Below are 27,887 nucleotides of genomic sequence, written 5' to 3' on the forward strand. Positions count from 1 at the left end.
TGCTCCTCTCTCGCTGCATCCCTCCCCTCTCCCTGGCTGGGCTCACAGCTCTTATCTCCTCAGACGTCCCACATTCCAGCGTTGCCGTGGCTCCCTGCCTGCATCCCTGGTCACGGCGATTCCATGGGTTCCCACAATCCTCGGCAGCTTGCTGATTTAGGGTGGGCAACTGACTCTGAGTCAGGGGAGAGGAGAGGAACAGAGGGGTTAGGGATAGACAGGGTGAGCGGGGATGAGAGGGTGGGAGACAAGAGAAGGATAAAAAAATGGGAAGACAGGAAGAAAGTAAAGTAAAAATAACAGGAGGGCAGGAGACAAGAGACAGACAATGTAAACACAAAAACAAACATTAATATGTACGTGAGGTTAAAATTGGGTGAAAAAATATGATCAATACCGATATATTTTAGGCCTTCTCTACCATGGAAAAAATAGTCAAAAATGTAATAAAATATACACAATCTTTATTGAAATATTTAGAAAAGCAGAGTGACATATTTCCTTCTTCCTATGAGAAACCAAACCATCTGTGCTACAGCAGGTCAAATCTCATCATCCGGCCAGCTGACAGTCGCCAACCAGCCCTGCGAACAGAGAGGGAAGATTACATTCTGAGAAAACTACACAAGTACGTTATACTGTCCTACTCTTTCTAGTGGTGTCAGCAGGCTCCTCCAGCAGTGTTTTAGGAATCTTATAGCGATGGACTGGGTTCACCCCCGTGCAACAAATTTCATGGCCGAGGTTCAGCACCAGCATTTAAAAAAAAGAAAAGTGTGTAACTGAAAACCCTCCAAAGAAAGTGACTTTGGCCCACTTGCTGTGTTTGTATGCTACGATGTCTCTCCAACAACCTTCACGTTGCCAGCTAAAAGTCCCGTGAGTTGGGGGACCGATGGGCTGATGTTCTTGTGCGCCCTCGTGTGTCCCAGGAGTTTTCATGATTTTGTGCTTGTATGATGATCAAAGTAATTTGCTTTTCAGTGTGCTGATCAGTTTATTGACTATGTTTATATGCAGTTCCGGAAAAGGCTTGGGTGGAGATTTCAGCGTGTTCACACACGCATCAGCATGCAAACACAAATCAACACACATTCACACAGATATGCACCTCTAAAAGGGTGCCTGGCATTGTGACATTTCATATAAATCCATGAGGGATTACAGTTAGGAAGCAAGAGAGGGAAAACACCCATCGAATCCATTAGTTGTTAAACATTTAAAGGACCATTTAAGATAGACTAGACTGATGTGAGGATAGAGGGGTGGGTGGGTAGTGCTGGTTATGCGCAGTGAGGACTGTGTGGAACAGCACAAGTCTGTCCTAGATTAAACAGTCGCTCTAATCCCCCATTTCTGCCCCCAAATTGGTTTTCCCTCAATCTCGGCCTTGCCATCCTAATGTGAGAAAAAGAGAAGTGGAGCAGTGGCTGAGGCAAAAATAATCAGCACGTTAAAAGCTGTGAGTGTAGAAGAGGAGAGAAAAAAAAAAGAACGAGATATAACGATAAAGCAATCGAATGGGTGATTTTAAGGGGAGCATGCACAGTTTGATTGGGTTCAGTCAAGGCTTCGTAAAGTCACCCTCTGTCCCTGGTCAACTGTAAATGTTCATCAAATGAGTGGGAGTTCTCTGTCCTTTGTGCAGAGTTCTGTTTGATAACTAAGTCCCAGTTTGTCTGCATCACCATTCCTCCGAAGTCCAATTTGCCCAAGTCCATTTCGACAAAACTTGAAGTAAACATCATTGTAGCCTTCTGGAGCAGCACCTTCAAACCATGAGAAACGGTACGTTGGCTCAGTTTTCATCCCCAGTGCCTTGCACATCAACTGGGCTCCATGTAGGTCTCTCTGGGTCTTGTTATGGGGTTTGCCTCCAGCTCTGGCGGAGCTCGTCCCTCTCTTTGAGCAGGTCAGTAATGGCAGAGCGTATGGCAGATGTCTGGGGATCTGTGGGTTCCTTCTCCAAGTAGAGACTAAAGTGCTGGGTGCTGCAGGTCAGCAGGCTGTCTGGACTGTAGCCCCGGTGACCTGATCGTAGCAGCCTCTCGCAGGCCAGTGCCAAATTCTTGTCCCAGTTTGGAGGGTAGTCTGATTGGGCCTCCACAATCTCCTTGTACAGCTGTCCAGCAAACATGCATACATATACACACAGACACAATAACAGATGTTATATAAAAAATAAAAAAAAGCCCATGAATATGTCAAACTTGGCCTTGTGTAGCACTTAAATCGTCCCCACTCTAGTAAATGAGAGTGCTGTTGCGTGTTTGCTGAGGTCAGACTCACAGTGTAAGACAGCTCAAACAGGCGAGCTTTCCCCTCTCCCTGCATCCTTTCTGCCAGGTCAAACAGAAAGAAAGCCGTCTTCATCCTGAAACAAAGCACGCAGGCTCAGGGCTAAGTGCTGGATGGATGAGCCATGCAGATCCACACTCACAGACGCACCACTGGAATAGAGTGATTTATGTAGATGCCGCAACCAAATAGAATGTACATGTAGATGCTCTACCACACAAGACTGGTTTATGGAGATGTTCTAGCGAGCTAGTATGCATCGTGACGCAGCTTTTTATCCGCACACTAAAGTGTACCACCTCTTCAAAGATGAAACCAATGTCTTTTGTAAAAGGTTTACTGTACCTGGCTTGCCACATCTCCTCATTAGCGACACACTCCCAGGATGCAGGATGGAAACTGCTCACACAGGAAAGAAAATATATTTTATATGTAAACAGCTTCTGGCTTGTGCACAGTTCCACTAACTATAAATGATTATTTATGTGAATATATTGTTCCACTCGACTGTGCAGGTTTTGATACACTAAATATCAATCTTTGCTGCATAAACATTAAATGACTGAGCAACAATACTCGCGAGCACATTAGACATGGAGTAAAACCACATCTCCCTTTTTCACTTTGTTGACTGTAAACACTTGACCTCTTCTTCAAAAGAATATTTTAGCAGGGTTCTCAAGCTAATATTTGGCTTGTGGGCATCGGCGGACACGCTTGTCGTGAGGGTGCAGGAAATAATGTCACAGTATTCAGTCGTGGATATCTGAGTGAATGAAGGGCTGCTGGCAACAGCAACAGAATATGGAGCTTTGACTAATTCCACTTTTGACACAGTTATTGACAAAATGCAATGAGAAACTCATTATTTTTCATCTCCAGTCTCATTTCAGAATGCTGAGGGCCTAATGTCTTGCTCTGGTTGCATTCACAAAGACCTGGATCACAGCATGGGAAACAGAGGACAACCTCACTGAGGCGAGCTCTGTGGAGTCTTTGGAAGGGTGATTGAAAAGACCGCAGTGAGATGACGGGGCAGGAGGTGTTGGCGGTGAATACACTGCAAGGACTCATTAGTTGGGGTTCATTATCTTCAGTGAATATTTCTAGTGGCATTGAAAAACATGAGTTGTTAAAACAATATGCATCAGGATTCTTCTCGTATTTCCTGGAAATTCCATCCTTCAAATTAAACCTCTTAAAAAATACTGCCTTGCCACTGGGCCAGTCTTTAAAAACTCACACTGTGGAACTAAGCAGTGTTTAAACTTACAGAAAGTCTAGTCCAGATCTCAGTTTTCAGAGGAAAATATGTCAGGCTGAACTTTAGAGGTGTTGTTATTATTATGCACAAGACGGAGAATATTTCTACTCGGTGCTGCTGTAAAAAAGAACATGGAATTTTGGGTTTGAATATTCCACTCAGTGTTAACATCATATAGCTTCAATGGAGAGGTGGAACAGGTCAATATAGGGTACCTATGTTATTGTCAAACAGTGTGGAATAAGACTATTTTCTTCACTTAAAGGGGAAAACGGTATGTTTAGGGGGCGATGTTAATGATTGTGTGTATTTGTGTATGCACCTGTTGTGTGGCTCACTCCAGTTGTAGATGTTGCGAGTTCGATGGGCCCAACTTTCAGGGTGAAACTGCCTTTGAATTGGCACCAAGTAGTCACAAACACCCAGAGGCCAACGAGAGAAACTATGTTCCCAGCTTCGGTCTCCTTCAGGTAGCCCAATGCAGGCAAACACATCTCTCCTGCAGAAAACATCGGACACAGGTTTTCAATCTTCCTCAATTATTATCCACGTAAACACCCCTCTTTCCCCAGGTAGCTGCTGGTGACGAGACAGAGAAGCACCAAGTTGACAAACCTTTCCTCCCACCCCAACACGTTCTAGCTTCCCTACAGTCTCCAAAGACTCGGGCCTTGAGGGTTAATCCAACAGGTCAGTGTTGCCCCACTGAGAGACTGGCATGTTGGCCTGGCAAACACTGCCCCCTGGTGGGCTTGGTATTAACTGGTCTCCAGACAGTTTCTGTGTCTAAATTCCTCTTGGAAGAGTGAGTGATAAGAGCAGGGAGCAGCAATGAGTCCACAAGAGACTGTTGAACCAAATCAAGTAGATTAGTCGACTTCTGTAGTTCATCAAACTTCATTTATGGCCTCAACAGTTACAGTCATCTTCTCCAGACACTCATCCCACTGATCTCGGCCTCATTAGATCACCCACTTGTTCATTTGGGCCTCTCTCTCTCTCTCTCTCTCTCTCACTCTCACACTCTTCTATTTATCTGTTCGGACCACCCTTTTATTCTGTCTCGGCTCTCTCCTTGTGACTAAGTAACTCACTGTGTGTTGTGGGACAGAAACTGCTCCAGACTGAAGGTGTCTCTCTCCTCAAGGTGGACTGGGTCCAACCAGCGGCCAGGAAAGTGCACCCCAGGGTGGTGCTGCGCCAGCTTGGCCACATACCAAGCATATGTCATCATCTAGAGTGAAGAAAGAGGACCACCAACTCTGTTCAATTCTTTGTATCCCTATGATTAGCAGTGTACAATTCACTTAAAGAAAGCGGCTTATTGGCAATTTCAGTTGCTTTTACTGCACATTTGAGATTATGAACGTTTTTTTTCTTTTCTTACTTCAGAATCTAAAGTTGGAAGCGCTTGTTTTCACTAAAGCCATTTATGCATATTGCAATGCTGAAGAGATATACAAATGTATGATGTACATAATTACTGCATACCCAACTCAAATACTTCCTGACATCTAGCTCTAACTTATTGTATTTTGTCTAAATGTCAAGCATTTATGATACAGCCTCAGTAAATTGTCATTTTGTCAAAAGATATAATTTGCTATATTTCTTTTAAAATACAGAAATCATCTGTTTCTAAATTATTTACCTGACAACTGAAAAAGACTGAATGTTGTCAAGCAGCTGCAATTTCAATACACACAATGCAATAATGTTTAACTGCTGGTTGGCCAGTAACTACATTACTAATACTAATTGAACTGCGTGAGTTAATATTATTAGTTCTTATTATGACTTAATTCTTACTTTTGATGTGTATCAAATATTAAAACGTCAAAGAACAGTTTGACAAAGACAAAGACGGTGTAGAAATCACAGCTCTGACCTCCTGGTCGACCAGGCGTACATCGGGCCGTATACCCTGGCAGTAGTATAAGTAGCGCAGAGAGTTTCCAGGCAGATCTCCCCTCGTCAGGATGATTGAGTCTGTTGGGACAGAGGCCAGAAGCTCCCTGCCGAACCTCTCGACCACACTGTTTCTGCTCTGATCGCACTCCCTGAGGATTATCAGCACACACACCATCATACTGTATAATATCATCAAAACACAACTTGTGTTTACTTGAATTTAAAAATGGTGTTGCGTGCATCCTTACGCCTGTTTGGAATTGTGTGATATGTGTACAACTGTGTGTATGCGAGTGTTTGTAGGTACGCTTTCAAGGTGCTCTGAGGGTAAGTTGTCAGTGCCCCCGCCCCTTCCCCTCCGCATAGTGCTCTGGCTGCCTATCTAATCGTGGGGAGACAGGTGTGATGGGTCTGACAGCACAGGCCATGCTCTCCCCTTGATCAAAGCCGCTCAGTGATGGCTGTCTGGCACTCCCCAGCACTACGCTGGTGTAATCTGCCTTCTCGGACAGCTAACATCTCAGACTGAGCTCTGTGAGTGGAATCTATGTGCTAACCGTGCCTCTCTTTAGCCCCTACCATGGGGTGAGCAGAGAAAAAACTGACATGTGGAGTTCAGACCTGCGGTATGAAGCTCAGAAGAGAAACAAATCAGGTTGACTCAGGGAAAACTTATGCATGGGGATTTTAGAAGGAACTAGAATGAGAGGAGAGTTTGTATTTCACTTTAACTTTACTCATCAGAAGTATTTCAAAGTAACTTCAGCAACGGGGATGCTGTAAAACTGGTTGCAAAGGTAAATGCAGACAGATTGTAAAGAAACTGACTTTTATATCAGGACAACCAAATAAAACTGGACCACAAGAGCAGCTTGACACACTAGTTGAGCTTGAAATCTCCAACAGCATGAAGCAGTCCAATACAATGCAGCTACAATTATGTGTGACCATTTTGTGTGTATCTTTTGTCAAATTCACTGTTGTGCTGTGATCCCAATCTTTCCATGTTGTACGAAACTGTCCGGTGTCTTATGTCTTAGCCCAAACAGAAAATGGTCTTTTTTTTGTGGCTCCATTTGATTTGAAATTAAACAACTCAATAGCAAACAGTGTGGTGGCTCAACACACTGCAAGTAGACAAAACACAAGCAAATAAGGAAACATCTTCACCAATCTGACAACACATGCACAGTATGTAGAAAACATCAATTTTACACTAAATGTGCACTACAAAAAAGCTCACATACAACGGAAACTGTAAGCATGTTGCTTATTAAACTGTCAATTCAAACAAATGTATAGCACCATAGGCATAGTATTAGTATCCCTATTGGAGATTAGTTCATTGAAGGATTGATAGCTAGGGTTACCTAATTGTTAACTGATAAACAAAGTGAGCAAAGGGATATCATTTTATTAGTCATGTCAGCAAAACGTTCAGGCAATTTAATTAGCTTGTCCCCATTACAGGTTCCGAAAGTAACTATTTCATGCCAGCTAAAAGGTTAACCCGTTTCATCATTAATTGTGTTTATTTTGTCTAATTATTTGAATTGGCAGTCTAATAATAAGCAACAGGCTAACAGGCTAGGTTAAACGCAGATCTGTAATAATATCTGAATAATGGGATCACAATGTGAAAATAAGCAAAGAATAGTTGTGAATTTTAGCTAATTTTCCAATACCATAAAAACAAAACCCACGGCAACAACAAGGGTGCGCGGTCGAATAGTCAAAAAATGTCCGACTGACGTCGAACCCGAACCACTTTTCCTTGACCTCTTTGATGGGAAGGAAAATTAATTTTTCAGTTTCACGTTCTATCACTAACAATGTCTCATATCCCTTTATGTTGTTATAGTTTATATGCAGATTATAATCTGATCATGAGAATATGCATACACTAGTTTATGAAACATCACACAACTCAGTGTGACCTAGAAGAGTTGACTTGATAAGAGTCAAAATAGTTGATTCAGAAGATGATAATCAGAAACATGACTCAGACTGAAGAGCTCGTCTGAGGCTGTTCCAGTTTAACTCTTTAATCAGAGCTTCTGTAACTGAAATCAAATAAAATAAAGAGAGCTGAGGCTGCAGTGCAACACCAGAGAGAGAATATCAAATATGGCATTTTAATCATTTTACAGCAGTTTGATCCCTTTACAGCAGTTTGATAATTTTACAGTAGTTTCAGCAACAACAATGTAACGTTTGTAGTTTGCCAGCAGGTTTAAAAGATTATTGAAAGTATTTCCAAGTTATAGCAACGGATATTTACATGATCTGCATTTGTCTTCATGATCGTTTGTTCATGTGAACGGCCAAATGGTGCATCACTTTAAATGTTGCTGCCGCAAGGAATTGTGGGGTGGAATTATCTCCTTTCCTTTTGTAAAGTAAGATCCAGTGTTTCCTATGCTAAAGGAGCTAAGTAAGGAAGCATTGCAGCTCCTTTCCTTTACTTATCCTTTAGCACTTATCATGGCGTCTTTCCTAACCAAAAAGGACTATTCGACCGCAACCCAAGCATGTCCCTGCTATGTGCGTCACTTTTCAGTGTCCCCTGGAAACAGTTCCCGTTGTATTGTGAGCTTCTTGCAGCCATTGTTTCTAAATGCTGCACATGTGTTGCAAGTTGGTGAAGATTATTCTTCACTTGCTTGTGTTGTGTCTGTTTGCTGTGCGTTGAGCTCTGAGGGCCAGTGTGAAAAAGACTTTGAGTCCTACACTGTTCATCCAAAATGAATATTAACACCAACAAAAATCATGTTTGATTGAATAACATGTAATATTGTTGATATTTACGAGGAATAATGTATGTTTTCATCACACCCAACAGGAAGTTAGTTACTGTAACTGAGTGCCATGCTAACCTGTGATTGGTGTGCACCATATGTGCCAGCAAAGCCACGGTGAGGACCCAGCCTGCGGTCTTCCACAACCCCCCCCAGCCCAGCCTCCTCTCCAGCTCAGTGTGTGTCCGGCTCAAGCCGAGGCCTGCCAGCACACACACTGCAGCATCACTCTGCAGCCAGAAACGCTCAACCTGCAGGAAGTGAGCATACATGTGACTACAGACAAACAAACACACATGCACCAGTGTTTCCTGTAGTTGTTTTTGTAGTTGTTTTTGATTGTCAGTCTAGTCCTGGGTTTACTAATTCCAGTATCAGTATCAAAATATACAGTTTCAGTGGTTTTATTTCTAGATGTGTGTACGGCCTACTGTATATAGATAATTCTCTCAGATATTGAACATGTAATCATATTTGTAATTCAATGTATAAGCACACATTATAGACCACTTCCGGTAAATGAAAAAAATGGAAAGACCTCGACTTAGAGAGGATGTCAAACTGAGTTGAAGTCTCATAGCTCACCACTCCAAGCAGTAAGGGTCTGCTGATGTCCAGGTTGGCTCTCCAAGCAAAGAACAGTGAGTAGACCACCAGCATGGCAGCAAACAGCCAGGACACCGAGCGACACGTCCTGGGATAAGAAAGGCCACGAGTTGTTCAGTATACTAATTATTGCTCTCATTATCACGTCATGAATTTTGTTCTGGATACTCTTAGATTGCCATTTCCACATACATAGCTGAACATATTATATTGCCTGTATCCTCTGTAAAAACATATACTTGTTTTGAATAAGTCCATAAAAACATTAAAGCAGGGATGGAAATCACAAGCCTGAGAGCAAATGTATCCACCCGCCAAGAGGTGCATGATTGATTTTCTAATGCAGACTGAGTCATAATGAGTTGGTGCCAAACGCTGAATCACAAACTCATTACAGTACAGCTGTAAAATGTACTTATGCACTAAAAAGAAAACACGTTACCCTTGTGGCAATAACAAATCATCATCTGAACCAAAATAGACACGTTCAAGCCAGAGAAAATTGATCTGATGGGTTCTAGATTTTTCACCCAAGAAATCCACTCCATAGTTCATGAATTAGGTAAATTAGAAATTGCACGGCTTCCTTTTGGCATCCTATGAAATGACCTTGCTCTTTTTCATCTGCGTGTGTATGCAGCCAAGTTTATCAAAGTGCACCCCAGGAGAGGGGAAAGCGGGGGGGTGGCCAGCGCACTAGAGAGCCTGGGGCTTCGTTCGGCTTTATCAGCTCCACCCCACAGACCCCAGAAAAGGCATTGCTGTAATGAATTACTGGATCACACTGCCACATACAGATAAATACAAGCAGTGATTTACTTATACACACAAACATGTTTTTGAAAATCCCAAATACACATCAACCTCTCTTGATTTGAATGTGGAGCGTTGCGACATCTTGACAGTTAGGTGCCTCAGTGGCTTTTTGTATTCTCTTTTTCAAAAATCAGCATTTTGTCAGTGGTTTTGTTCCCTGTCTTTTACTGCAGGGGATTATATTTTGGTTGAAGTGGCTGCTGGGATGTGTCTGACAGAGTTTGTGTTTCTGTATGCTGGCGTCTCACTCATCCTACCTGTCCCATGAGGAGAAGAGGAGGCCTATTCCTGCCAGCACCAGAGCAGGAAATGAAAGGTCTTCCACGCAGTGGTTCAACTGGGCCCTGCACACACACAAACATACATATGACTTAGAGTATATGATGGACACCAAAGACAAGCTCCATTACCCTCGCTACTACTGAACTCAAGGACACTAATTATCAAATGCCCTCCTACCCCAGTCAAAACATACTCCTTGGACTGTTTGCTCCTTCATCCAATCGGATTGACAGATAGGAATGATTGTGTCACCCACCCCCCGCTGCACCATCCGCTCCTCACAGTGCCTGTCAGTCACAGAGCGCTTGCTCAGAGCAGAGAGATAGTTTCCTGCCTCTTTCTTAATACCCATCTCTATTTGACAGTTTATTGAGTCTCTATATCTCCCAATGTACACTATGTGTGAATGTGCTCACCAGCGTGTGTTTGTGGGTGTGTGTGTGTGTCAGCTTCTCCAGTGGGTTTACGTCTCCAGTGCGACATGCCTGTCATGTTCGCCTCTCTTCCCCATCTTGAAGGTGTGCATGTCCATCAAGCAGCAGGGGTGATGGGATGGGGTGGGTGCCTGGCAGAGGGGGGGCTGGTAGTGGGGGGTCTTAAGACGCACATGCACCCACATCCCGTCAGCTGGAGAAAGATACCAGGAGTGGGATGACTGCAGTGGTGGTGGAAGCAAGGAGCAGGGGAGGGAAACCGGTGGAGGAGGTGGGGGGTTGCTGGAGTGGAAAAATACAATTTCTCCAGCTCTATTGCAGTGTCTGTCATCACAGCTTGTCACGCTTAAACACCAGAGCTGAGTGATCATTTCAAACTGCTGGAGAAACAGAACACAGCGATTTGGCCCTCTAAGCAGGTTCAGTTCTGCTTTGATGGGAGAGAGTGGAATGGGAAGAACAAAAGCTGCTGGGGAGCAGAGAGGAGAGAGAGATGGGCTGCAGAATTCATTCTGGGCTCTCAGGACAGATTGGGGTGTTTGTGGTAAAACACCAAACGCAGCACAAAGAGTGGTTGGCTCCTCCATCCGTAGAACCATGTATACAACTGCATACAGTATGTGATGATGTAAGAAAGTTAAAAAAAAACTGTATATACTGTATATCACATACCTCCCGAGTTAACCAATTCAAAATATGTGATAAATAGTTGCGTTTAGTATTTCAAATGTGTGTAGAGTTAAGGAGAAAAAAAAAGAAGAAAAAAATGAAAAGAGCCGAGCAGACTCACTTCAGCATTGAGGTCAGGTTTACAGCACTCTCCGTCTTTGCCTGCAAACGAAAAGATTATACAATGAAAACAATTGGTATACAAGTTGAAATGTGACAGGAGCACATTTACAAACTAATGGCACATAATGATAAAAAATCTACAGTGAGTTAGTTTTAGTTTTATCATAGCAGGGCAAGCCGCACGTACCAGACTGAAGGTGCCATATTCAGCCCTCAGCAGGTGAGTTAGCAGGCCTGACAGCGTGGTCTGATCCCCCCAGCTCCAGCGGGCTGTATTGAGGTAGGAGGAGATGAGCAGGTAGATGTACGGCAGAAAGCCAGCGAAGAAACACGCTCCCAGAGACACAACGCCACGCCAAGTCAGCTCCTGTTGATATTGAGAGAAATTTTCTCAATTTTCTTATATTCTCCAAAATGAAAGTAAAACTGACCCACATTCAAAAAAAGCAGCATCCCAAGAAATTCAGATTTAGATTTTTACACAACTTCATATTTAATATAGAGTATGGTAAGTGCCAACTTAGATGGGGGAAACCTATTGAATGTTTACGATCATCCTGTTTTCAGGTTTCTTAAACACCTATTTCAAGTGTTCTCTGTTCTCAGAGAGCTTATATCAAAAAAGACCCCAGAACTTACCCCGAAAGAGTAAAGTCGGTGAAGGACCCAGGGAATGATGACCAGTACATACAGCACCAGGGTGTGCTGGTTACAGAGCCCCAAGCCACAGCATAGCGCTCCCCAGTGTGCAATCTGAAAAGATCAAGCATTTTAGTACGCCGTCTAAGGAGTGATCAGAGGAAACTGAAAGACGGAACGACAAAGTGAGCGGAAGATTTACTTTCTGCCTCTGGGTGGCGTTTTCAGCACAGTGGAAACTGGCGGTCAAGAAGAAGAGCAGACCAACAAAAAGGTTGTTGAGGGTGAAGACCTCTGCCACCATGGACCACTGCCAGCTCAGCCTGGACACCGCGAAGAGCCCTCCAGCCAGTACTGCTCCGGGGCCAGGGCCTGCCAACCTGACAGTGAAAGAGGAGACGCCTTCATAATTATAAACAAACCCGGGAATACATTGTGTGTATTTAAAATTACACACAATGTACCTGATTCCAAGCAAGCTGAGTAATCAGACAGACTAATATTTAAATATACCAATCCACGCCTTACTTGGTCTTTAGTCACCTTTAAAGGCTACAGAACTTCAAGTGTTTTTATTGTTTTTTTATTTTATCCAAGTTAAACACTTTTCTGACACAAAAGGCAAAACAACAAAATCAGCAGCTTCACACAACATTTTTATTTTTGCCGTAACAAAAGCCACCCCCTTCCCCCAGACTAATTTGGGGACCCGTTATAATCTTCTCTTCACCCAAATTTGCTTCTCGGACAAGACCTTGAAAAACACCCAGTGAATTTGGGCCATTCACATATCATGAGAACTCCCTCCTTAGCAGCCGGTTGATCTCGAGCAGACAGGCACAGAAACCACCGTGGTAGAGATAGCACTTTATCCTCAGCTTCTTAAATATAATGTGTGCACAAAAGTTTCCCCTTCCTCCTTCTCCTGTACCGTCTCTCCATCTCCTTTGCGGTAATTGAAGCAAACTTGGGATAATCTGTCATACGCTAAGACCCACCACTTACTAAAATGAGAGACAGAGGGGGAGAGAGAGGGGCGACAAATGATGGGGAGAAGGGAAAGAAAAGAAAAATAGTGCAGAGAAGTGTGCGTTAAAGGGGGTGAGACAGTGTGCGGGATAAAGGATGAAATATAGAAAAGGGAAGAAAAAAGTTCAAGAAGAGAGAGGGGAAAAAAGAGAAAGGAGGGGGGGAAAACAGCCCAGTCCCCGGCATGCTGGCTCTGAAATATGAGCAGGCTCGACAATTAGGGAAGTCAGGCAGTATGGCCCTTTCCGCCATTGTGTGGAGTGGCTTAGAGTCCTCATCAGCCTATCAGCTAACTGACAGGCAGAGAGCTGCTCTATTCAGCACCGCAGATACAAGCTGCAGGCCAAACGGCTGCCAGGTCCCTTATGACCCCACAATCCCTTGCCGGTGACAGCTTCAAGCTCCATAGCAAATTAGGCGCTCTCACATTACAATCGCAGAAGACAGATTCCATTAACGGTATCTGAAATTGAGTAGAGAGCAGGCCCGTTATCAGACCTGACTCATAAGCACCGCCATTAATCACAAGGCATGATACCATTTATACATTTCCAGCTCTCTGCCTGCCGCTGTGATAGTCAGCCACAAAAGGCCTGATGAGACTTAGGCTAGGGGAACAATGGAGCTTTCTGAGGAAAGCGCGGTAAATCAGGGAAAAAAGGAGAGGGAGAGCGAGAGCAGGCTAGAAAAAAAACTCTTGCTTGCTGACTACTTCCCCTTTTTTCTTGGGTTTTCTCTCTCCTTCCCTTCACTATTTTTCCTCTGTGTTCACTGTAAGGCGAGCTTGGTGAATGAATATGTATATGTGTGTGTGTGTGTGTGTGTGTGAGTGTGTGTGTGTGTGTGCGCACTTAAAGAGGGGGTGGACTGTGTTGATTGGGCGCCTAGGAGTGGGTCTTAATAAGAGATAGCAGCGTCTTTCTCGCTTCACCGCTCCAGGAATTAGTCGTAACTTGAAGGAAGGATGAAGAGGGATGGGGCAGATGAGGATTTTTGTTGAGGTGCAAAGACCCCCCGCACCCATAATTTTACCTCCCTGCATGACAATTAACCCATAGCTCATACACCGAGCAGGGGGGCTGATTTTGGGGCAGCAATGGGTGCACAACAGTCGTGGGGATCCACGGACGAGGTTATTACACAGAGTATGTTCTTGCCTCTGAAGACTCGTCTGATAGTCAGGAAGCACTTTTCAGAGACACACACAAATATGCACACATACGCATTCCTGTTCCTCAACTTCTTTATTCTCCCAGAGTGCCTGACAAATCTCTCTGTTAGAGCTTGTCAGTGTGCAAGAGCCCAGTGATGTGTGTACAGTGCAGGCTGTAAATGACCTGTCTGTCTGCGCGGGACCACCTGGGTCCCAGTCAGCCTCTCCGCCTCTCCGCCTCTCCACAGCTCATTCTGCAGGCTGCTCCCAGGGCGCACAGATAAAGCAGGACACATTCTGACACCAGTGTGGCCGTGTTCCTTGTTATCACAACTCAATGCGGTGCAGGATGCTGCTGTGCTGAAATGTTGTGGCTCAGTGACAATGGCCTGGTTGAGACGTGGCAGAAGAATAACATGACTGACAACGAGTGACATTCTACCCTGAATTGATCCGCCCTGCCAAAATGTCTGTATCATCACTTGGTTACTTCACCCAATGACAAATAGTATGCATAACTCCGGGAATGACGCACAAACTTGGCGATAACGTGAGTTGTTTAGATTTAAATTAGTGCTAAAAATCATACAGAAGGAATGAAAATGGTGAATATTGAAAATATTTTGTGCAAAACTATTCGGAAAACAGGTTCAAACGGAAAGATCAAAAGGTAAATAGAAAACTAATGAATGACAATGATACAACGGGCAGTGATAAGCAATGCCCCCTTCAAGAACAGCATAAGGGATCAGTATAATCACTTTGAAGTGTCAAAATGGGACCTGCCTCCTTTACCCCTCAGTTCTACAGTATGGGCCAGAGGCGTGCCAGCACCAGTCGTCTGTGCTAAATAACAGCACACAAAAAGCCTACACCAGCACTCTGCACTATTGAGGCTTCACAATGGAGCTGGCCAATGGAGGCACTGTCACACCACCCTAGGGAGCAGACAATACCACAGCTGTGCCATCGCGGATCAGCGCTGCACTGTTCTCTAACCGAGTGGTGGTTTGGGAAGGCAGCGCTGGAAAAGAATCACACATTCCTGAAGAGAGCCCGAGAGAGGAGGTGGCCTGCTCGGGCTGAGACGGAGGTTTCCAGCTGGCCCTCGCTGACACCCCAGGGCTCTCCTCTGGCAAGGACACCAGGCAGGGTACTTAGTAGCTATTATGTGACAGTAAGTGTCTGTGCACTGCTTTGACATTTCAAAGCCAAGCAGCAATTGATATACACATTTAAGCTTTGAAATAATACTTTATGTATATGCGTTACAAAACCAACTAAAATACCACAAAGTGTTTTAAAGTCAGTCAATGTATGGATTAGGACAATAATGTCTTTCAGTGGAATTGGATCATAACAATGTGATCATTTTGTGTTTTCATTTTAGCAGCCTGTGAAAACCGATGGATGATGTCTGTTGTGGTGGCTTGACTTATACCTGCCACGAAATGTCAGAATAGCTCGGCCTCTGCTGCGTTGATTTGGACAATTCTGTATTCAAATTCATCTCTTGTAAATCCCCTAACTTTACATAAGTGCCACACTAAATCACTGGAGCACCCCTCTAAGTTAATGATTTAAAGCTAATTGTAATGAAAGACTAACAAAATGATATATTAATAATAATTACATAAGAGCATAAGAGTGTAACATATTTAATTGCACTGACTAATATGTCATTTTGCATACATTTGCCATATCATACCTATTTATATAATAAATCCTGTCTTACCAATATAATGATATTAATTTCCGCCATATTACCAAGTTGTTTTACAGATTTATTATGCATCATTACATACTATTTTTAACTTGTTAGGCTATACCCAATGAATATTTCTATTTTAGTGTGAAACTATCTTCCAGAAGAACCATCACCAAAATAATACATTATTAGTATTCAGATAAATATATTACATATTATATAATTATTTAGGCATTGCACCGCCATAATTCTTGTTTATAACTGTATATTTGAATCTGTGATGCCACAGTCTAATTTTCAGCAAGTCACCCAACCCGGCACTTCCCTGTGTGCCGGCCTCCTCCGGTGAGCAAAGAAGAGGCTGTCTGCTCGAACAGAGAGGAGGGTGAATACGGGTCCCGGCGCTCCGGCTCAGACACCCCTCCTCCAGGGGAGAGCTCCAGTGCTCCAAGTGCGTGTAAAATTAATCACCACAATTCTGCTCAAACAATGCAGCCACTGACATGACAATTTCTTCCAGAATGCCATCTTAATCTCCACCCAACACACAAAAATTACAGGAAGAGGGGAAAAAACAATTTACAAAAATCCTGTGTTTATGCAATTCCCTGAATGCCATTTTTATTGCTGTGTTTTCCAACAGAGTCATTAGGCACACACCAGTGATACATAAATGTTGCTGTATAGATTCCATTAACTAATTCTGGGTGAATTGTAATTGCCGAGTCTGATCCGTCTCCGTGCCTGGTGCCTTATTAAGACTGCCTGTGGTGGGTGAGGAATGTAATATTGACGTCCGAGGCAGACACAATCTCGAGCCCACGGGCGAAAGGAATATTAAACTGGTACTGTATTCTGCTGTCTATCTAGCCCTCCTCCCTCCTCCTCCTCTCTATCCCCATCCCATAACCAGTAATGAGGAAATAACATCTTCATTAGACATCTGTTTAACTGTATTAGAGGATGAGTCCTGGGGGAACCATTGGTCATGCTGAGGATGGGGGGAGTAAAAGAGGTCTGTTAAACTACAATATGACGGATGAGATACAGCAGAAATGGAACAAAAGGTCCAGAGATTTGGGCCTTTTAAATAGACAAAAGTAAAATTGTGTTCTGCAGAAAATAGGAATGAGTGTATTCTCTATTGCCACTTGGGACGATGATTTTATCGGACCATAGCAGATGTGAGAGGGAGGGGCAGCTTTGCCACCTGCAGGCAGAGAATCCGAGAACCAAACAAAACTCGGCAAATGGCTGCAAAACAACGCTCCCCACACACATTGCTCCTGACATGACCCCAACAAGTTACATGGAACCCCACCCCTGTGGAAAAACAACCCACCTGAGCGAGGAGGGAAGGCGCCACCAGGACCATATGGCGAAGGTCCTTATAAGGAGCTGGGGACGCAGCACAAGGCAGGGGATGGCACCACGCCCACCCTCCGGTCCACTAAGTATCAGCTGTGCCACATGGGCCCACTGTTGATGGGGGAGCCTCTCGCAGGTGTGCATTTTGTTTCGAGAGGCGCCAGGGAAAGGGGAGACCAGGCACCTTTGGTGTGCTTCAACAGTCCTGTTATGTAATCATGCGATCAAACAAAAAGTGCTGATGACTGAGCTTTGCGAGGTTGTTTTTCCGCTCTGATGGCTGTCAGCACGCTAACGTGTCTGCTCCTGGTTTCTCAGGATAAGCTCGGGAATGGAGAGAGATTCTTCTCAGGTAGCAGAGATTCAGAGCAGCTTTAGCAGATAAACTGCAAAACGAGAGAGCACAAAATACCGAGCTGTCTGGATTATCCCGCTATGAAGGGTGCATTCCTCTAGAGACTCATGGCTGAGGCCTTTAGCATTTCACAGGCAAAAATGTTTCTTTCTGTGAACCTCCGAGTGCAATCGATAGTAATTATCATTACATCCACCGCCCTCAAAGGCTTGTCAGGCCATGGTGTGAAAACATAACAAGACATGCAATTTGGCCATCAAACCTTATGATCAAGCCAAGGGAACTGTAATTGACAAATCAAAGGGAGGCTAAGTGCTACATTTAAACTTATGCAAGAGAGAGAAGTGGCTTCCAAGCCTATCAACTTACATTCCCCCACATTAAACACGGCAATCTGGCCGACAAATTTAAATTGATACATCAAAGGCTTGCCATGTTGGGCATACTCCAGATGAATTTCAAGGTCTTACAATTTACTATTTGAGAGAACTGCCTTCAAGTACCCGTATTAACTTCAATACATTTTGCCATCTAGAAATAATCACACAAAGCAATGATTTGTTTGCGGGGGAAAGTCTACTTCTCAGCTGAGGCACACCTAAAAATAAGAAGCAGTGGAAAAGTTTATAAGGGCCTCATAGGGGCAAAAACAACTGAATACATATCAGACCTTAATTATGTTGAGAAAAGACACAGCAAACTGACGTCACTGCAAGGAGGGTGAAGGTACGAACGGGTGTCAACTGGTCAGTTTTGGCATTTCATCTGAGGGAAAGGCCTGGCCAGAGGATCCCTGCAGGGATGTGGCATGGAATCTATGCCAGTCGTCTTGGTATGGTCAAAGCACCCAATGCCCTCTTTGCCAGAACAGAGAGGGAGGTCTTGACCATCCGGAAACCCCACTCTTTCACCCTCTTCATCTTTTGCCCTCTCCAGTAACCCCTCACCAGGCAGAGTCTGCCAGCTGATCCACAGCCACAAGCTCATCCCAAACTAGGCCCTGAGCAGATAATGACTAAAACCTTTTATGCTTATTTTTCAAATTGAAAGCTTAGATTATACGTTCATACTTAAGAGCTTACATGGTGTGACTGTGTACTCTGGCTGAAGTCCTCACCACCCATCATCCCTTTTTGAGTAGTGGGTGGGGTTGGAGGTCCTCATAATGACTTTTTACTTGACCATGATCCAAAATTGGATCTAAATCCCCAGAGATTACAAACAGGACTGCAGTTAACATGCACTCTGTAAGCCAAATATCACCCAGACTGCATGGATATTTTCTGGCCTCCAAATAACTATCTGTAAGTCTGGCCAAGAACAGAGTCCAATCCTACAATTGACTGGTGATTCATCAAATGTATTAAGACTATGGGGGCAGTACCAAAAAGCCCAAAAGAAGCACTGTGTTCCTTCCCTTTCTTGCTGCCCTCTCTTTATTATTTTCCTGCCTTGGAAGAATGGTTGAAGCTGGCAAGTTTTGATTCACCTCTGAGAAGCCGTAGTGCCCTCGTCTTACTGCTTCTCAGAGATGAAAAGACTGATGCCGTCTGGGCTTAGGGCCAGTCCCCTGGGGAGCACTGCCTTCCAAGACCCTGCCCTACTGCAGCAGGGCTGACCCTGTACTCTGACCTACTCCGGACCACCTGCCACCAAGCAAACACTGGCCAAGCACACAGGAAGTAGGCCCAGAGCTGAGCACCTGGGAACACACATCTCCATTTTCACCTGCTTTTCCCCCACCATAACTGGGTCCTCACAGCCCGCCAAGATGTACAGCAGGACGAAATCACATCATATTTAACAATTCCTATTCTGGAAGAGTAAATTACAAGTATATGACATGCTTGAAAATGCCCAAGTATGCATAAAGAGTGACAAAAAGGAAAAATGTTGACACTAAGCTGCCACCAACAATGCGATGTGGAAAATTACTAAGATCAGCAAAAGGGTGATGTAAGGTAGTCCAGCCAACCATGTGAGATAAACATACACACAAAGAGAGAAGGGGTAAAATACTCCTTACATGACAGGGTCAGCAGCAGGCGAAACTGCAGGGTGGTAGATAGATGGCAATGCAGAGACCGTAAACTGTGCTCATGACTGAGCAAGGGGAGAGATGGTTGAAGAGAGGAGAGAGGGAGGAGCCGAGTTAGTGATCCTGTTCCTCTCAGACCCAGGAGGAAAGCAGGGGGAGATAAGAAATCGTGCAATGTCAGGATTGGGAGCATGCTGGGCAATTGGGGGTGTGGGGGGAGCAGAAGAACAGGGATGCCGGGGGTGGGGGTTGGAGGGCACGGTAATTGTGATATACATACACACACACGCACGCTCACAATGGGTGGCTGATGGGTAAACAGGCAGGGCAGGGTGGTGGGAGAGAGGAGTGTGGCTGGGCTCTGCTCCTGAATACTGAACAGAGGATCAGGGACGACGCCGTCAGGACCCAAAAATACCACTCTCTGTTCCAGACAGCATCAAGATGCAAACCGTCAGTGAGGGAATGTTTGAAGACCCCCTCCACTCAAAAAAGTGTATTCTTTTTATTGTAACTTCCCTTGGATGTTTGACTTTTGCTCTGTGGATTGATGCATGTGCAGCGTTTGTCACTATACGCCTGCTGCCAGATTCCTCTGCTGAAGGGGGAAAGCTTCTCTGTGCTTTACAACATCTACATTTAAGACATACACACACATGCTTGTGATATTACAGCTTGTGTCGATGCCAATTAAGAAAGAGCCTACCTGCAGACTGTAATGCAGAGGGTACCACAAGCTGCAGCCCCCAGCAGGCTGCTCATCAGGCTGACACTGTGGGCTGGAGAGAGTGAGGGCAGTAGACACATAGCCAGGCGAGCAAGTAGGGTGAAGACAGGATATCCTGGAGGATGGGCCACCTATAAACAAAACGTATGAGATTGAAATCCCAAGATGCAATGAGAGATACAGTCACAGCTTCAAGAGAACAGCAAAGTCACTCAAGATGTACTTTGTGAATGGCAAGCTAAGACGAGAAAAGTGCAGATATTCTGAAAAGATATATGAAGAATGAAAAGAACTGGAGAAAAAGCAAGGATACAAAAGCCAGAATGAGAACATAGGAGGTGACCATGAAACATGAGTGAAGTGACGGTAAGGATGTGTTAACTTTACTCGTCCCCTTTGTCTGAGTGGGACATCTAGTTGCTCTTTTGCCCTTGGTAGGTGTTAGGAATGGTGTGCTGTCGAGCTGCAGTTATAAAAAAGGAAGACACACCCCTTCAGGCCTGACGACAAACTGACTGCTACACCCGACCCGCTCGCTCCCTCTCTTTCTACATCTTCTCACTTCATTTTCTCTGGCCTCTTCCCAAGGACAGTGCAGCTCCCTAGAGCCTGTGGTACAGCACGTGGTGTTCGCCAGCCCCAGCCCCCAAACCACCTCCAAGCCGCAGTCATTCTCGCCTGGGGGATCTCGGCAATCACAGCAATTAGCCGCTAAGTCTCCTCCACCCAGATAAGGGCTCAGTCCTTAAACACAGACTCATTCCCTGGCACTGATAACATGAGCCATGCAGGCAGGGAGAAAGGGCAGCTCTTCAAATAAGCACAAAGATGAAAGGTGAGAGTGCTACTACCTCACTGGTCACCTGCGACACAGCAGAGGCTCCCTAGTTGCATTCAAGCATCGAAACAACTCCACCCAAATCAGAGAGATGGGCAGGGAATAGAGCATGTAGGTCAGAAGAAGTCAAGGAGCAAAAGGGTACAACTCATGTTGAGAATAAAAGAGAGAAAAAGCCGACAGCTTTGGTGAACTAAGTGTTAGTGTCAGACGGGTAGGTAACATCAGTTAAGAGCATGTGGAGGAGGGACTGTGTGGCCAAGAGGAATGGACAGACATGCAGCTAAAGCACAGTCGGGGGACAAAGGCCACAGGGAGCATGGGGAAGCAGAACTCTGGAGCTCTCGGGATCAGAAGGGGGAGGCAGCAGCCTGGGGCCCAGGGACGAACTGCAAGGCCCTGGGGAGGCCTGAAAGGCAGACAGGCAGGCCACACGGACTGCAGCACTAACGGCAGGATTACTGGCATAGTGACACCGACACAGCCTCCCTAAAAGGATCACAGCAGCGTAATAAACTTTATTAAATAATAAAACTTATTATAACTGTTAACCCGATTTAGTTCATTCTTCGCGGCTTACACACACACACAAAAAAGAGGGGTGGATATAATAAGCCTTATACCGTACATAAGGCAAAGCCTACAAAAGCCATCGCCTTACCATTGACTTTAATTGGATTTGGAAAAACGGGTTGCAAATTATAGCATTCTCTACTTGCAACTTAGTAAAATAAGTGTATAGAAAAGAAGGGGAAAACCTGTGGACTGAAAGTAAATTAATCTGCTTTCTGTCCATGCTTAATTAAACTTCCTTAATGCTTATAAGAGTTAATGAGTGAATTGATTAAACAATACAGCTAATACTTACCCCCAGCTCACATGCAGCGGTGATCAGCTCTCCTGTGGAAGAGAATAGGGGAGGAAATTAATGTAAACCCAATAATTATTATTAAGAGACAAGTCTGCTCCCAAAGTTTTCCCAAATCAAATACTTGCACTGGGGTTTTGCATTAATTTGCCAGGATCAAAACCTACAAATCTTCCCAGTGTGACATTTCCTAAGAGGCGCGCTCATTCTCTTCATCTCTTGCTTCTCCCCTGATGCCTCCCTCCCTGTCTCCAGCACATGCACACAGATATAAATACACACACACACACACACACACACACACACACACGCACACGCAAACCATTAGACTCCCTCGTCAATGCTCTGTCACACATAGACACACATATGCTGATCTGAAAATAATGCTTCCAGTCCCCTCCTCCCCATGCATCAGGGTCCTTTTCCTTCCTCTTTCTTCTGCTGCTCTACGTGCCTCTCTCTTGCTCCCACACTCCCAATGCCTCAATGTCTCGTTTAGTCCGTTGGGCACAAACATAAAGGCAACGTTGGTGACAGTCACAGAATGAGGTAAGCTGTAAAAATAAGAGCCGGTTGCACAATTTTTTGACAAGCTCTGTGTGAGGCGCAGCACAAAGTGAAAAGAAAACCCCTAAAAGCTATTTGAGGAAGCTTTAATGTATCTGGGCACAAACCCATTTGTGCCAGAATACACCCAGAGCGTTTCAAATTATACTGATTTCTCACCCAATGTTTGCATCTCCCACTCATGGAAATTGAAATTTGGTTCAGATTAAATGACATTGATAAATGTTTGTGTTCAAGAGAGCTCCCTCTACTGGTACTAGATGGGTACTCATCTCATCCATTCAATACAGCCAATTAAGCAGTGGCCTTGTTTCCTACTTCGACACTGTCGGGATACTCAATCTATTAACAGCATACAAGCCTAAGAGGCCTAGTAAATTAATACAGAATTACATTAAAAAGCTAAAAGTCTTTTCAATTAGTTTTGAACCAAACATTAAAAACAGCAACAGAGTAGAGGTGGTTATTTTCAATCAACGCATCAAAGTGTTTTTACGTGTTCAAAATAAACATTTGAAGAGCAAGGACATGTGCCCCGATGCAGCACCAACTGTTATAGAACAGAACGGCTGAGTTTCAGATGGCATTGGCTGCATCACGTATTTTGCAACCTTGCCGATACAGTGAATTATTATGCCTAAATTTCTGCCACATGAGGAGCCCTAACTCTTATCACTCTAATGGACCATGAAGTCAGAACTCCTGCACCTGCACAGCTTAAATGTTTTCTCAGCTCCATTTCACCTGGCATGAGCCGCCAGCACCTGCCATCATTTTACATCACACTTTCTCATCCTCATCAGTTTCTCATTTCACTCATTTTCCCTCAGTAGTGGCACACTTTTACGCCATTCAACACAGAAAAACTCAAACTAATACTGAGCCAAAACATCCATCTCAGTGCCACAGAGATGCAGTTCTGCAGCCCCAAAACTAAAGAGGGAAAATATTGACTCGACGGGGTAGCAGCATGGGTGCCAAGAGTCTTTGTGATAGTGGAGCATGGGCACCCACACCAGTCTTCCCATAATCCCCATCATTTCCACACTCCACATTCCTAGACAACAGCGTACCCGCGGGACTGTGCTCAAGCCTCTCCAGGGCACATCACACCTAAAGAGATTAGGACACAGAGACGGAGACCTGGAGAATTCAGAAGGGTGTTCAGCTGGCACTATCAGAGCGGGCATCCTGCATGGTCCCTAAACACTGTGAAGAAGGGGCTGGCTATTTTTTCAAAGGCCCCGTTTGCTAGGCAGCAGCACAACCAGCAGGGCTACTCACCGCTCCAATTGCCTGCTCTCTCCTCATCTTTCCTCACTCATATCTGGCCGAGCTTTTCACACGCTTTCATTCTGCAAAATGAGCATTCCCCTCCATAGCAGCTTGTATGCCAGAGCAGTGCAAACCTAACAAGCACAGCCTTCATGCTCTCAAGTCCACATTTACAAGTTTGTAACCTTGCTATCACTTCTAAACACTGTTTGTAATTGTGCAAGGCAGTCTTTCATAAACTGTATTACAAGAATGTTGTAAAATGTGTTGGCCTACAACACGGGAAGGTACTGAGTGAAATACATTTGGGACCACTGTTGAGGCTGGTTACAGAAGTAAGAAAATAAAATGTTCCCACACACATAAAATGTAAATAAACAGACCCAAATTGTTTATAAGTCAAGGGCTGTCAATAATACTTTGTCATTACAAATGGTGTCATGGTCTTGCATTCAGTATCAGAAATAATGCTCTACTATTGCTTTCTCCTTGTGGCTTCTAAAGAAAAAACAGCAAAAGTTGTTTGAAGAATAATTTGATCAAATATGTAAAAGAAACAACATTTTGACGCAGTCAATAACTTACTAATAACTTTGGATTCAGGGCGGGGGACTGAAATTAGGTGTGGGTCAAATGGTCAAAGCTAATATTGTGATAATTATCAAGGCATAAACTCCACTGGGCCTAAAAACAGAGCATGATTAAAAAAAATTCGAAACCATCTTATCACTCACTACCTTTCAAAAGTACCACTGAATTCCATGTAAAAGCAGTATCTACATTTTAAGACCCTTTCAAAACTTGTCTTTATAATTATAAAGATAGATATATTATTTTCATTTGTCTCACCAATAAAAACACCAATCACAGTAAAATCAATACACAGACCCTTCACAAATGATTAACAATACAGCAATGCAAAGGTGGATACACTTTATGGAATTATAATCTCAGGGTAAGGGGATATGTTTGCATTGTTTGGTCATTATGCTAAGTGCACGTGGTACAAAGAACCCCTTACACATATTTTTCTTTACCAGACATGTTCGTCCAGCAGGCATTCCTTTGAATATACTCTTCATTCAATTTTGCCTTTTAACACTCATTCAGTAACGTTAGTAGATTTAGAAAACGGTGCAGGTGTGATCTATGTATGTTCTTGAATCTTAAGTTATTAGCTAATGATGTCTTACGTTTCTTACGTAAATGGTATGTGTATTCCAAACGCAATGCATTGGTGTGCTTATGTGTGTTGTCTTGAAGCACGCCTTTTGTTTCTCATATTGGCAAAAGTGTGTTTTAATCGTATGCGCGTGTACCCGCAGTACCTCGGACAGCACCCGTTAAGCTGCAGCAGCTGCGGTTATACCGACAAGGCGCCACACGATTGGCTGACTGGCAACATAACAACGCCACGTGACCAGAGGAGCGCGAGCTAGCTGACTAGCACCAACCTGAGTCTCCACCGGGGACTGTTCTCTGCACACACGGCACGTAAAGAGCGGCGACCAAAGCAGCCGTGGTGCCTGACAGGATCCAGCTTGTCCGTGGCTCCGCAGACATGTTTGTTTCTGGGTAAATAGCGGTAGTGTTCAAACAACTGCTAATGTCTAGCTATCATGGTAGCGTTAGCATCATCCATTGTATGGTTAGCGTCCATACATTGAGGGTGCTGGGGCTGTACAAAGAGCTGTCCGCTACCTGTTGCCCAAACACCGACATCAGCCGAGAGCTGAAGTTGAGTTAACGTGACACCAAGTAAAGACCTGACTTAACATTACGGGTTTATGTGGGGCGGCTTCACAGTTAACGTTAGCTAGCTCAAATGAAACGCTTCTGTTACAGGAAGAAGCGGCTCAAGTCACGCCAACGATACACTCGCGATACTACCTGACGCGGTCATAGAAGCAGTGATTAATATTGAACTAAATAACTTTGAAACCCCAATGACAATACTACCTAGTTCACTGTGACTAAGAAGCTAAGAATGAGGAGTTGAGATCTCTCTTCGGTTCATGTGGCTGAGGGTGCATTGATCTGAACATAACTAGAACAATGAATACTGTTTATCTTGTTGCATAGTTGTGTTACTTTATCCTAATTTGTATACTTAGTGTTTTTTAAATAGGCCTATAATATGGATGTGTACTAGATTATTAAATGTATCTACAAACACATGATAAATTACATTTTTTTTTACATTACATACTACATGCTGCATTTTGCTAACTGCCTTTTCCAAGGTCAAGAATTAACTCTTAATCTATACTTTAATGGAAGACAGCAAGTCCTTTACCGCTATGTTGTCTTGATTATGAAGGTTATATATGTGTGTATACCTTATGTGTATCTATAAATTGAACTGTGTAAGTAAGTCTTTGACAATGGCACAATTGGTCTTAAACCCGACTCAATGGCACAGCCCCAGTCCCTTTGTATTTTATTTAACTAAATGTGTACTTCATCCTCTTCACTAATGTTCTGTCAGTGTACATTGTTTTTCAGTGGACTGGTGCTGTTGAAAAAAATGCTCAATGCAATATAAGGGGTTCGATAAAAAGGGCCAGCCTAAGAGATGTTGGATATATGGAAGATATTCCAGGTTAACCCAAACTCAAACATATAGCTTCCTTTCTCACCTGATTTGGAGCCTTTAAAAAAAAAGATAAAGCTCCAAGTCATAGTCACTGGTGCATGTCCAACTTAAAGTCCTGAGAGTATAAGTATGAAGGATAAATATGTCTGAAATTGTTGTAATAGATGTTTTATTATTACCAGTCTTTTCTAAAAAGCAAGAAAGGGCATTTATGGGGTGGAACACTGCCATCACACAGACACTTTGATAACCCTTTCAAACTTTACATTGTTACTACTTCATTCAAAACACTACAGCTGTTACTTTACCTGCGGAGAATACACAATTAATTGTAGCGGAAAAGCAGTAGATTATACCTGAAACAAGATACATGCACCCATAAATGTCTCACAAGTGTCCATATTTCCCAGGTTGAAGGGTGACTGTAATAAAGAAATTGCCCTGTTGAACTGATAATAATCCCAGCCCACTATAAATGAGTCTGATCCCTCAGTAAATTGAGCCCTTGGTGAGGTGGAGTGGTGTCAGCACCTAGCCAACTCTCAGATGGCTCTCTAATCCTCGCTTCTCTCTCACCACCACCCTCATCGTCTAATCAGTCTTGAACACACACATAACGCTCACACCCATCTGACACACTCACACACACAAACGCACCCAGTACTCACCCTTCCTCACACTTGGGCTCAGCCATCTTTTCAGTGTGATGTCACTACTAATCCACGCTTGGTTATCCGCTGGGCTGCAGTGCTGCCAGAGGGATATGGGGAGGAGATGGAGTGAATTGGGGGAGGGGGGAACGTCATAAAGTTTTCTTGCTAAAACCTCCCCTTCCATTAGCCCCCACCACAACCAAAGTCTTGCACCCAGCCAAACTGAATAGCATATGCACTGACAAAGGCTCAATGGAGTGTTAATATGAACACACATTACAGCCCTGATAGGAAAGATAAAACACAGCTGTATATTCACAGAGGCCTGTAGCTCCCATTCGAGGCATAGAGGAATCATTAGAGAGATGGATTAAGCCCATCCTCCAGCCCCCCCTTCTCTCGACCACATGCATCCACAAAATGCACAGCCTTTTTATTGACAGCTTGTCCAAAAAGAGGAATTACCCACATGGTTGAGGCCCTCATTCCATATGGCACCAGGCTATTAACAAACATTAGTTGACTGTAATAGCGGTGGTATTAAATTCATTATCTTTCTTATGTGAGGTGTGTGTGTGCGCGCATGTGTGTGGTGCTGGAGTCCATGAACACACACTCAATGTGTGCCAATGTGTGTGATTAGAGACTTCTAATGTTCCAGCTCTGGGGATTTGTACCATGAGATAAGAAAGGGCATTAATGGTGAATTGTGACGGTCCAACAGAGCAAAACTGTTGTTTGAAACATGAACAATCTACATATTGTCTCTCATAGAAAGGCATCTGATTTTTTAGCTCAGTGCCTCACAAAAACACAGGAAAGCCATGCATGAGCAAGTGGCTTACAAGACCAGTGAGAGAAATTCAATCTAT

General features: G+C 44.0%; 1 protein-coding gene across 3 annotated transcripts; it reads right to left on the reverse strand.

The window, feature by feature from the left end:
- Positions 1 to 492: 492 nt before the first annotated feature.
- tmem260 (transmembrane protein 260) lies at positions 493 to 27,333 on the reverse strand. 3 transcript variants are annotated; one of them, XM_034525513.1, is made up of 17 exons: positions 27,031 to 27,047; positions 25,221 to 25,337; positions 21,925 to 21,956; positions 20,198 to 20,349; positions 12,043 to 12,220; positions 11,841 to 11,954; positions 11,389 to 11,568; positions 11,200 to 11,240; positions 9,951 to 10,037; positions 8,857 to 8,965; positions 8,350 to 8,522; positions 5,451 to 5,622; positions 4,657 to 4,796; positions 3,885 to 4,061; positions 2,644 to 2,697; positions 2,290 to 2,374; positions 493 to 2,122 (listed from the first exon to the last, which is right to left on the reverse strand). In XM_034525513.1, the coding sequence occupies exons 2-17, from the start codon at positions 25,327 to 25,329 to the stop codon at positions 1,862 to 1,864; spliced, it is 2,064 nt and encodes a 687-aa protein (XP_034381404.1). In that variant the 5' UTR covers positions 25,330 to 25,337; positions 27,031 to 27,047; the 3' UTR covers positions 493 to 1,861. The 3 variants fall into 3 exon arrangements, with proteins under 3 accessions (XP_034381404.1, XP_034381403.1, XP_034381405.1); XM_034525512.1 differs by lacking the exon at positions 25,221 to 25,337 and having other exon boundaries at positions 27,031 to 27,333; XM_034525514.1 differs by lacking the exon at positions 27,031 to 27,047 and having other exon boundaries at positions 20,198 to 21,545; positions 25,221 to 25,298.
- Between the last annotated feature and the right edge of the window lie 554 nt (positions 27,334 to 27,887).

Source organism: Cyclopterus lumpus, chromosome 22, assembly GCF_009769545.1.
Source record: "Cyclopterus lumpus isolate fCycLum1 chromosome 22, fCycLum1.pri, whole genome shotgun sequence".
In the NCBI taxonomy this organism is placed as follows: domain Eukaryota; kingdom Metazoa; phylum Chordata; class Actinopteri; order Perciformes; family Cyclopteridae; genus Cyclopterus; species Cyclopterus lumpus.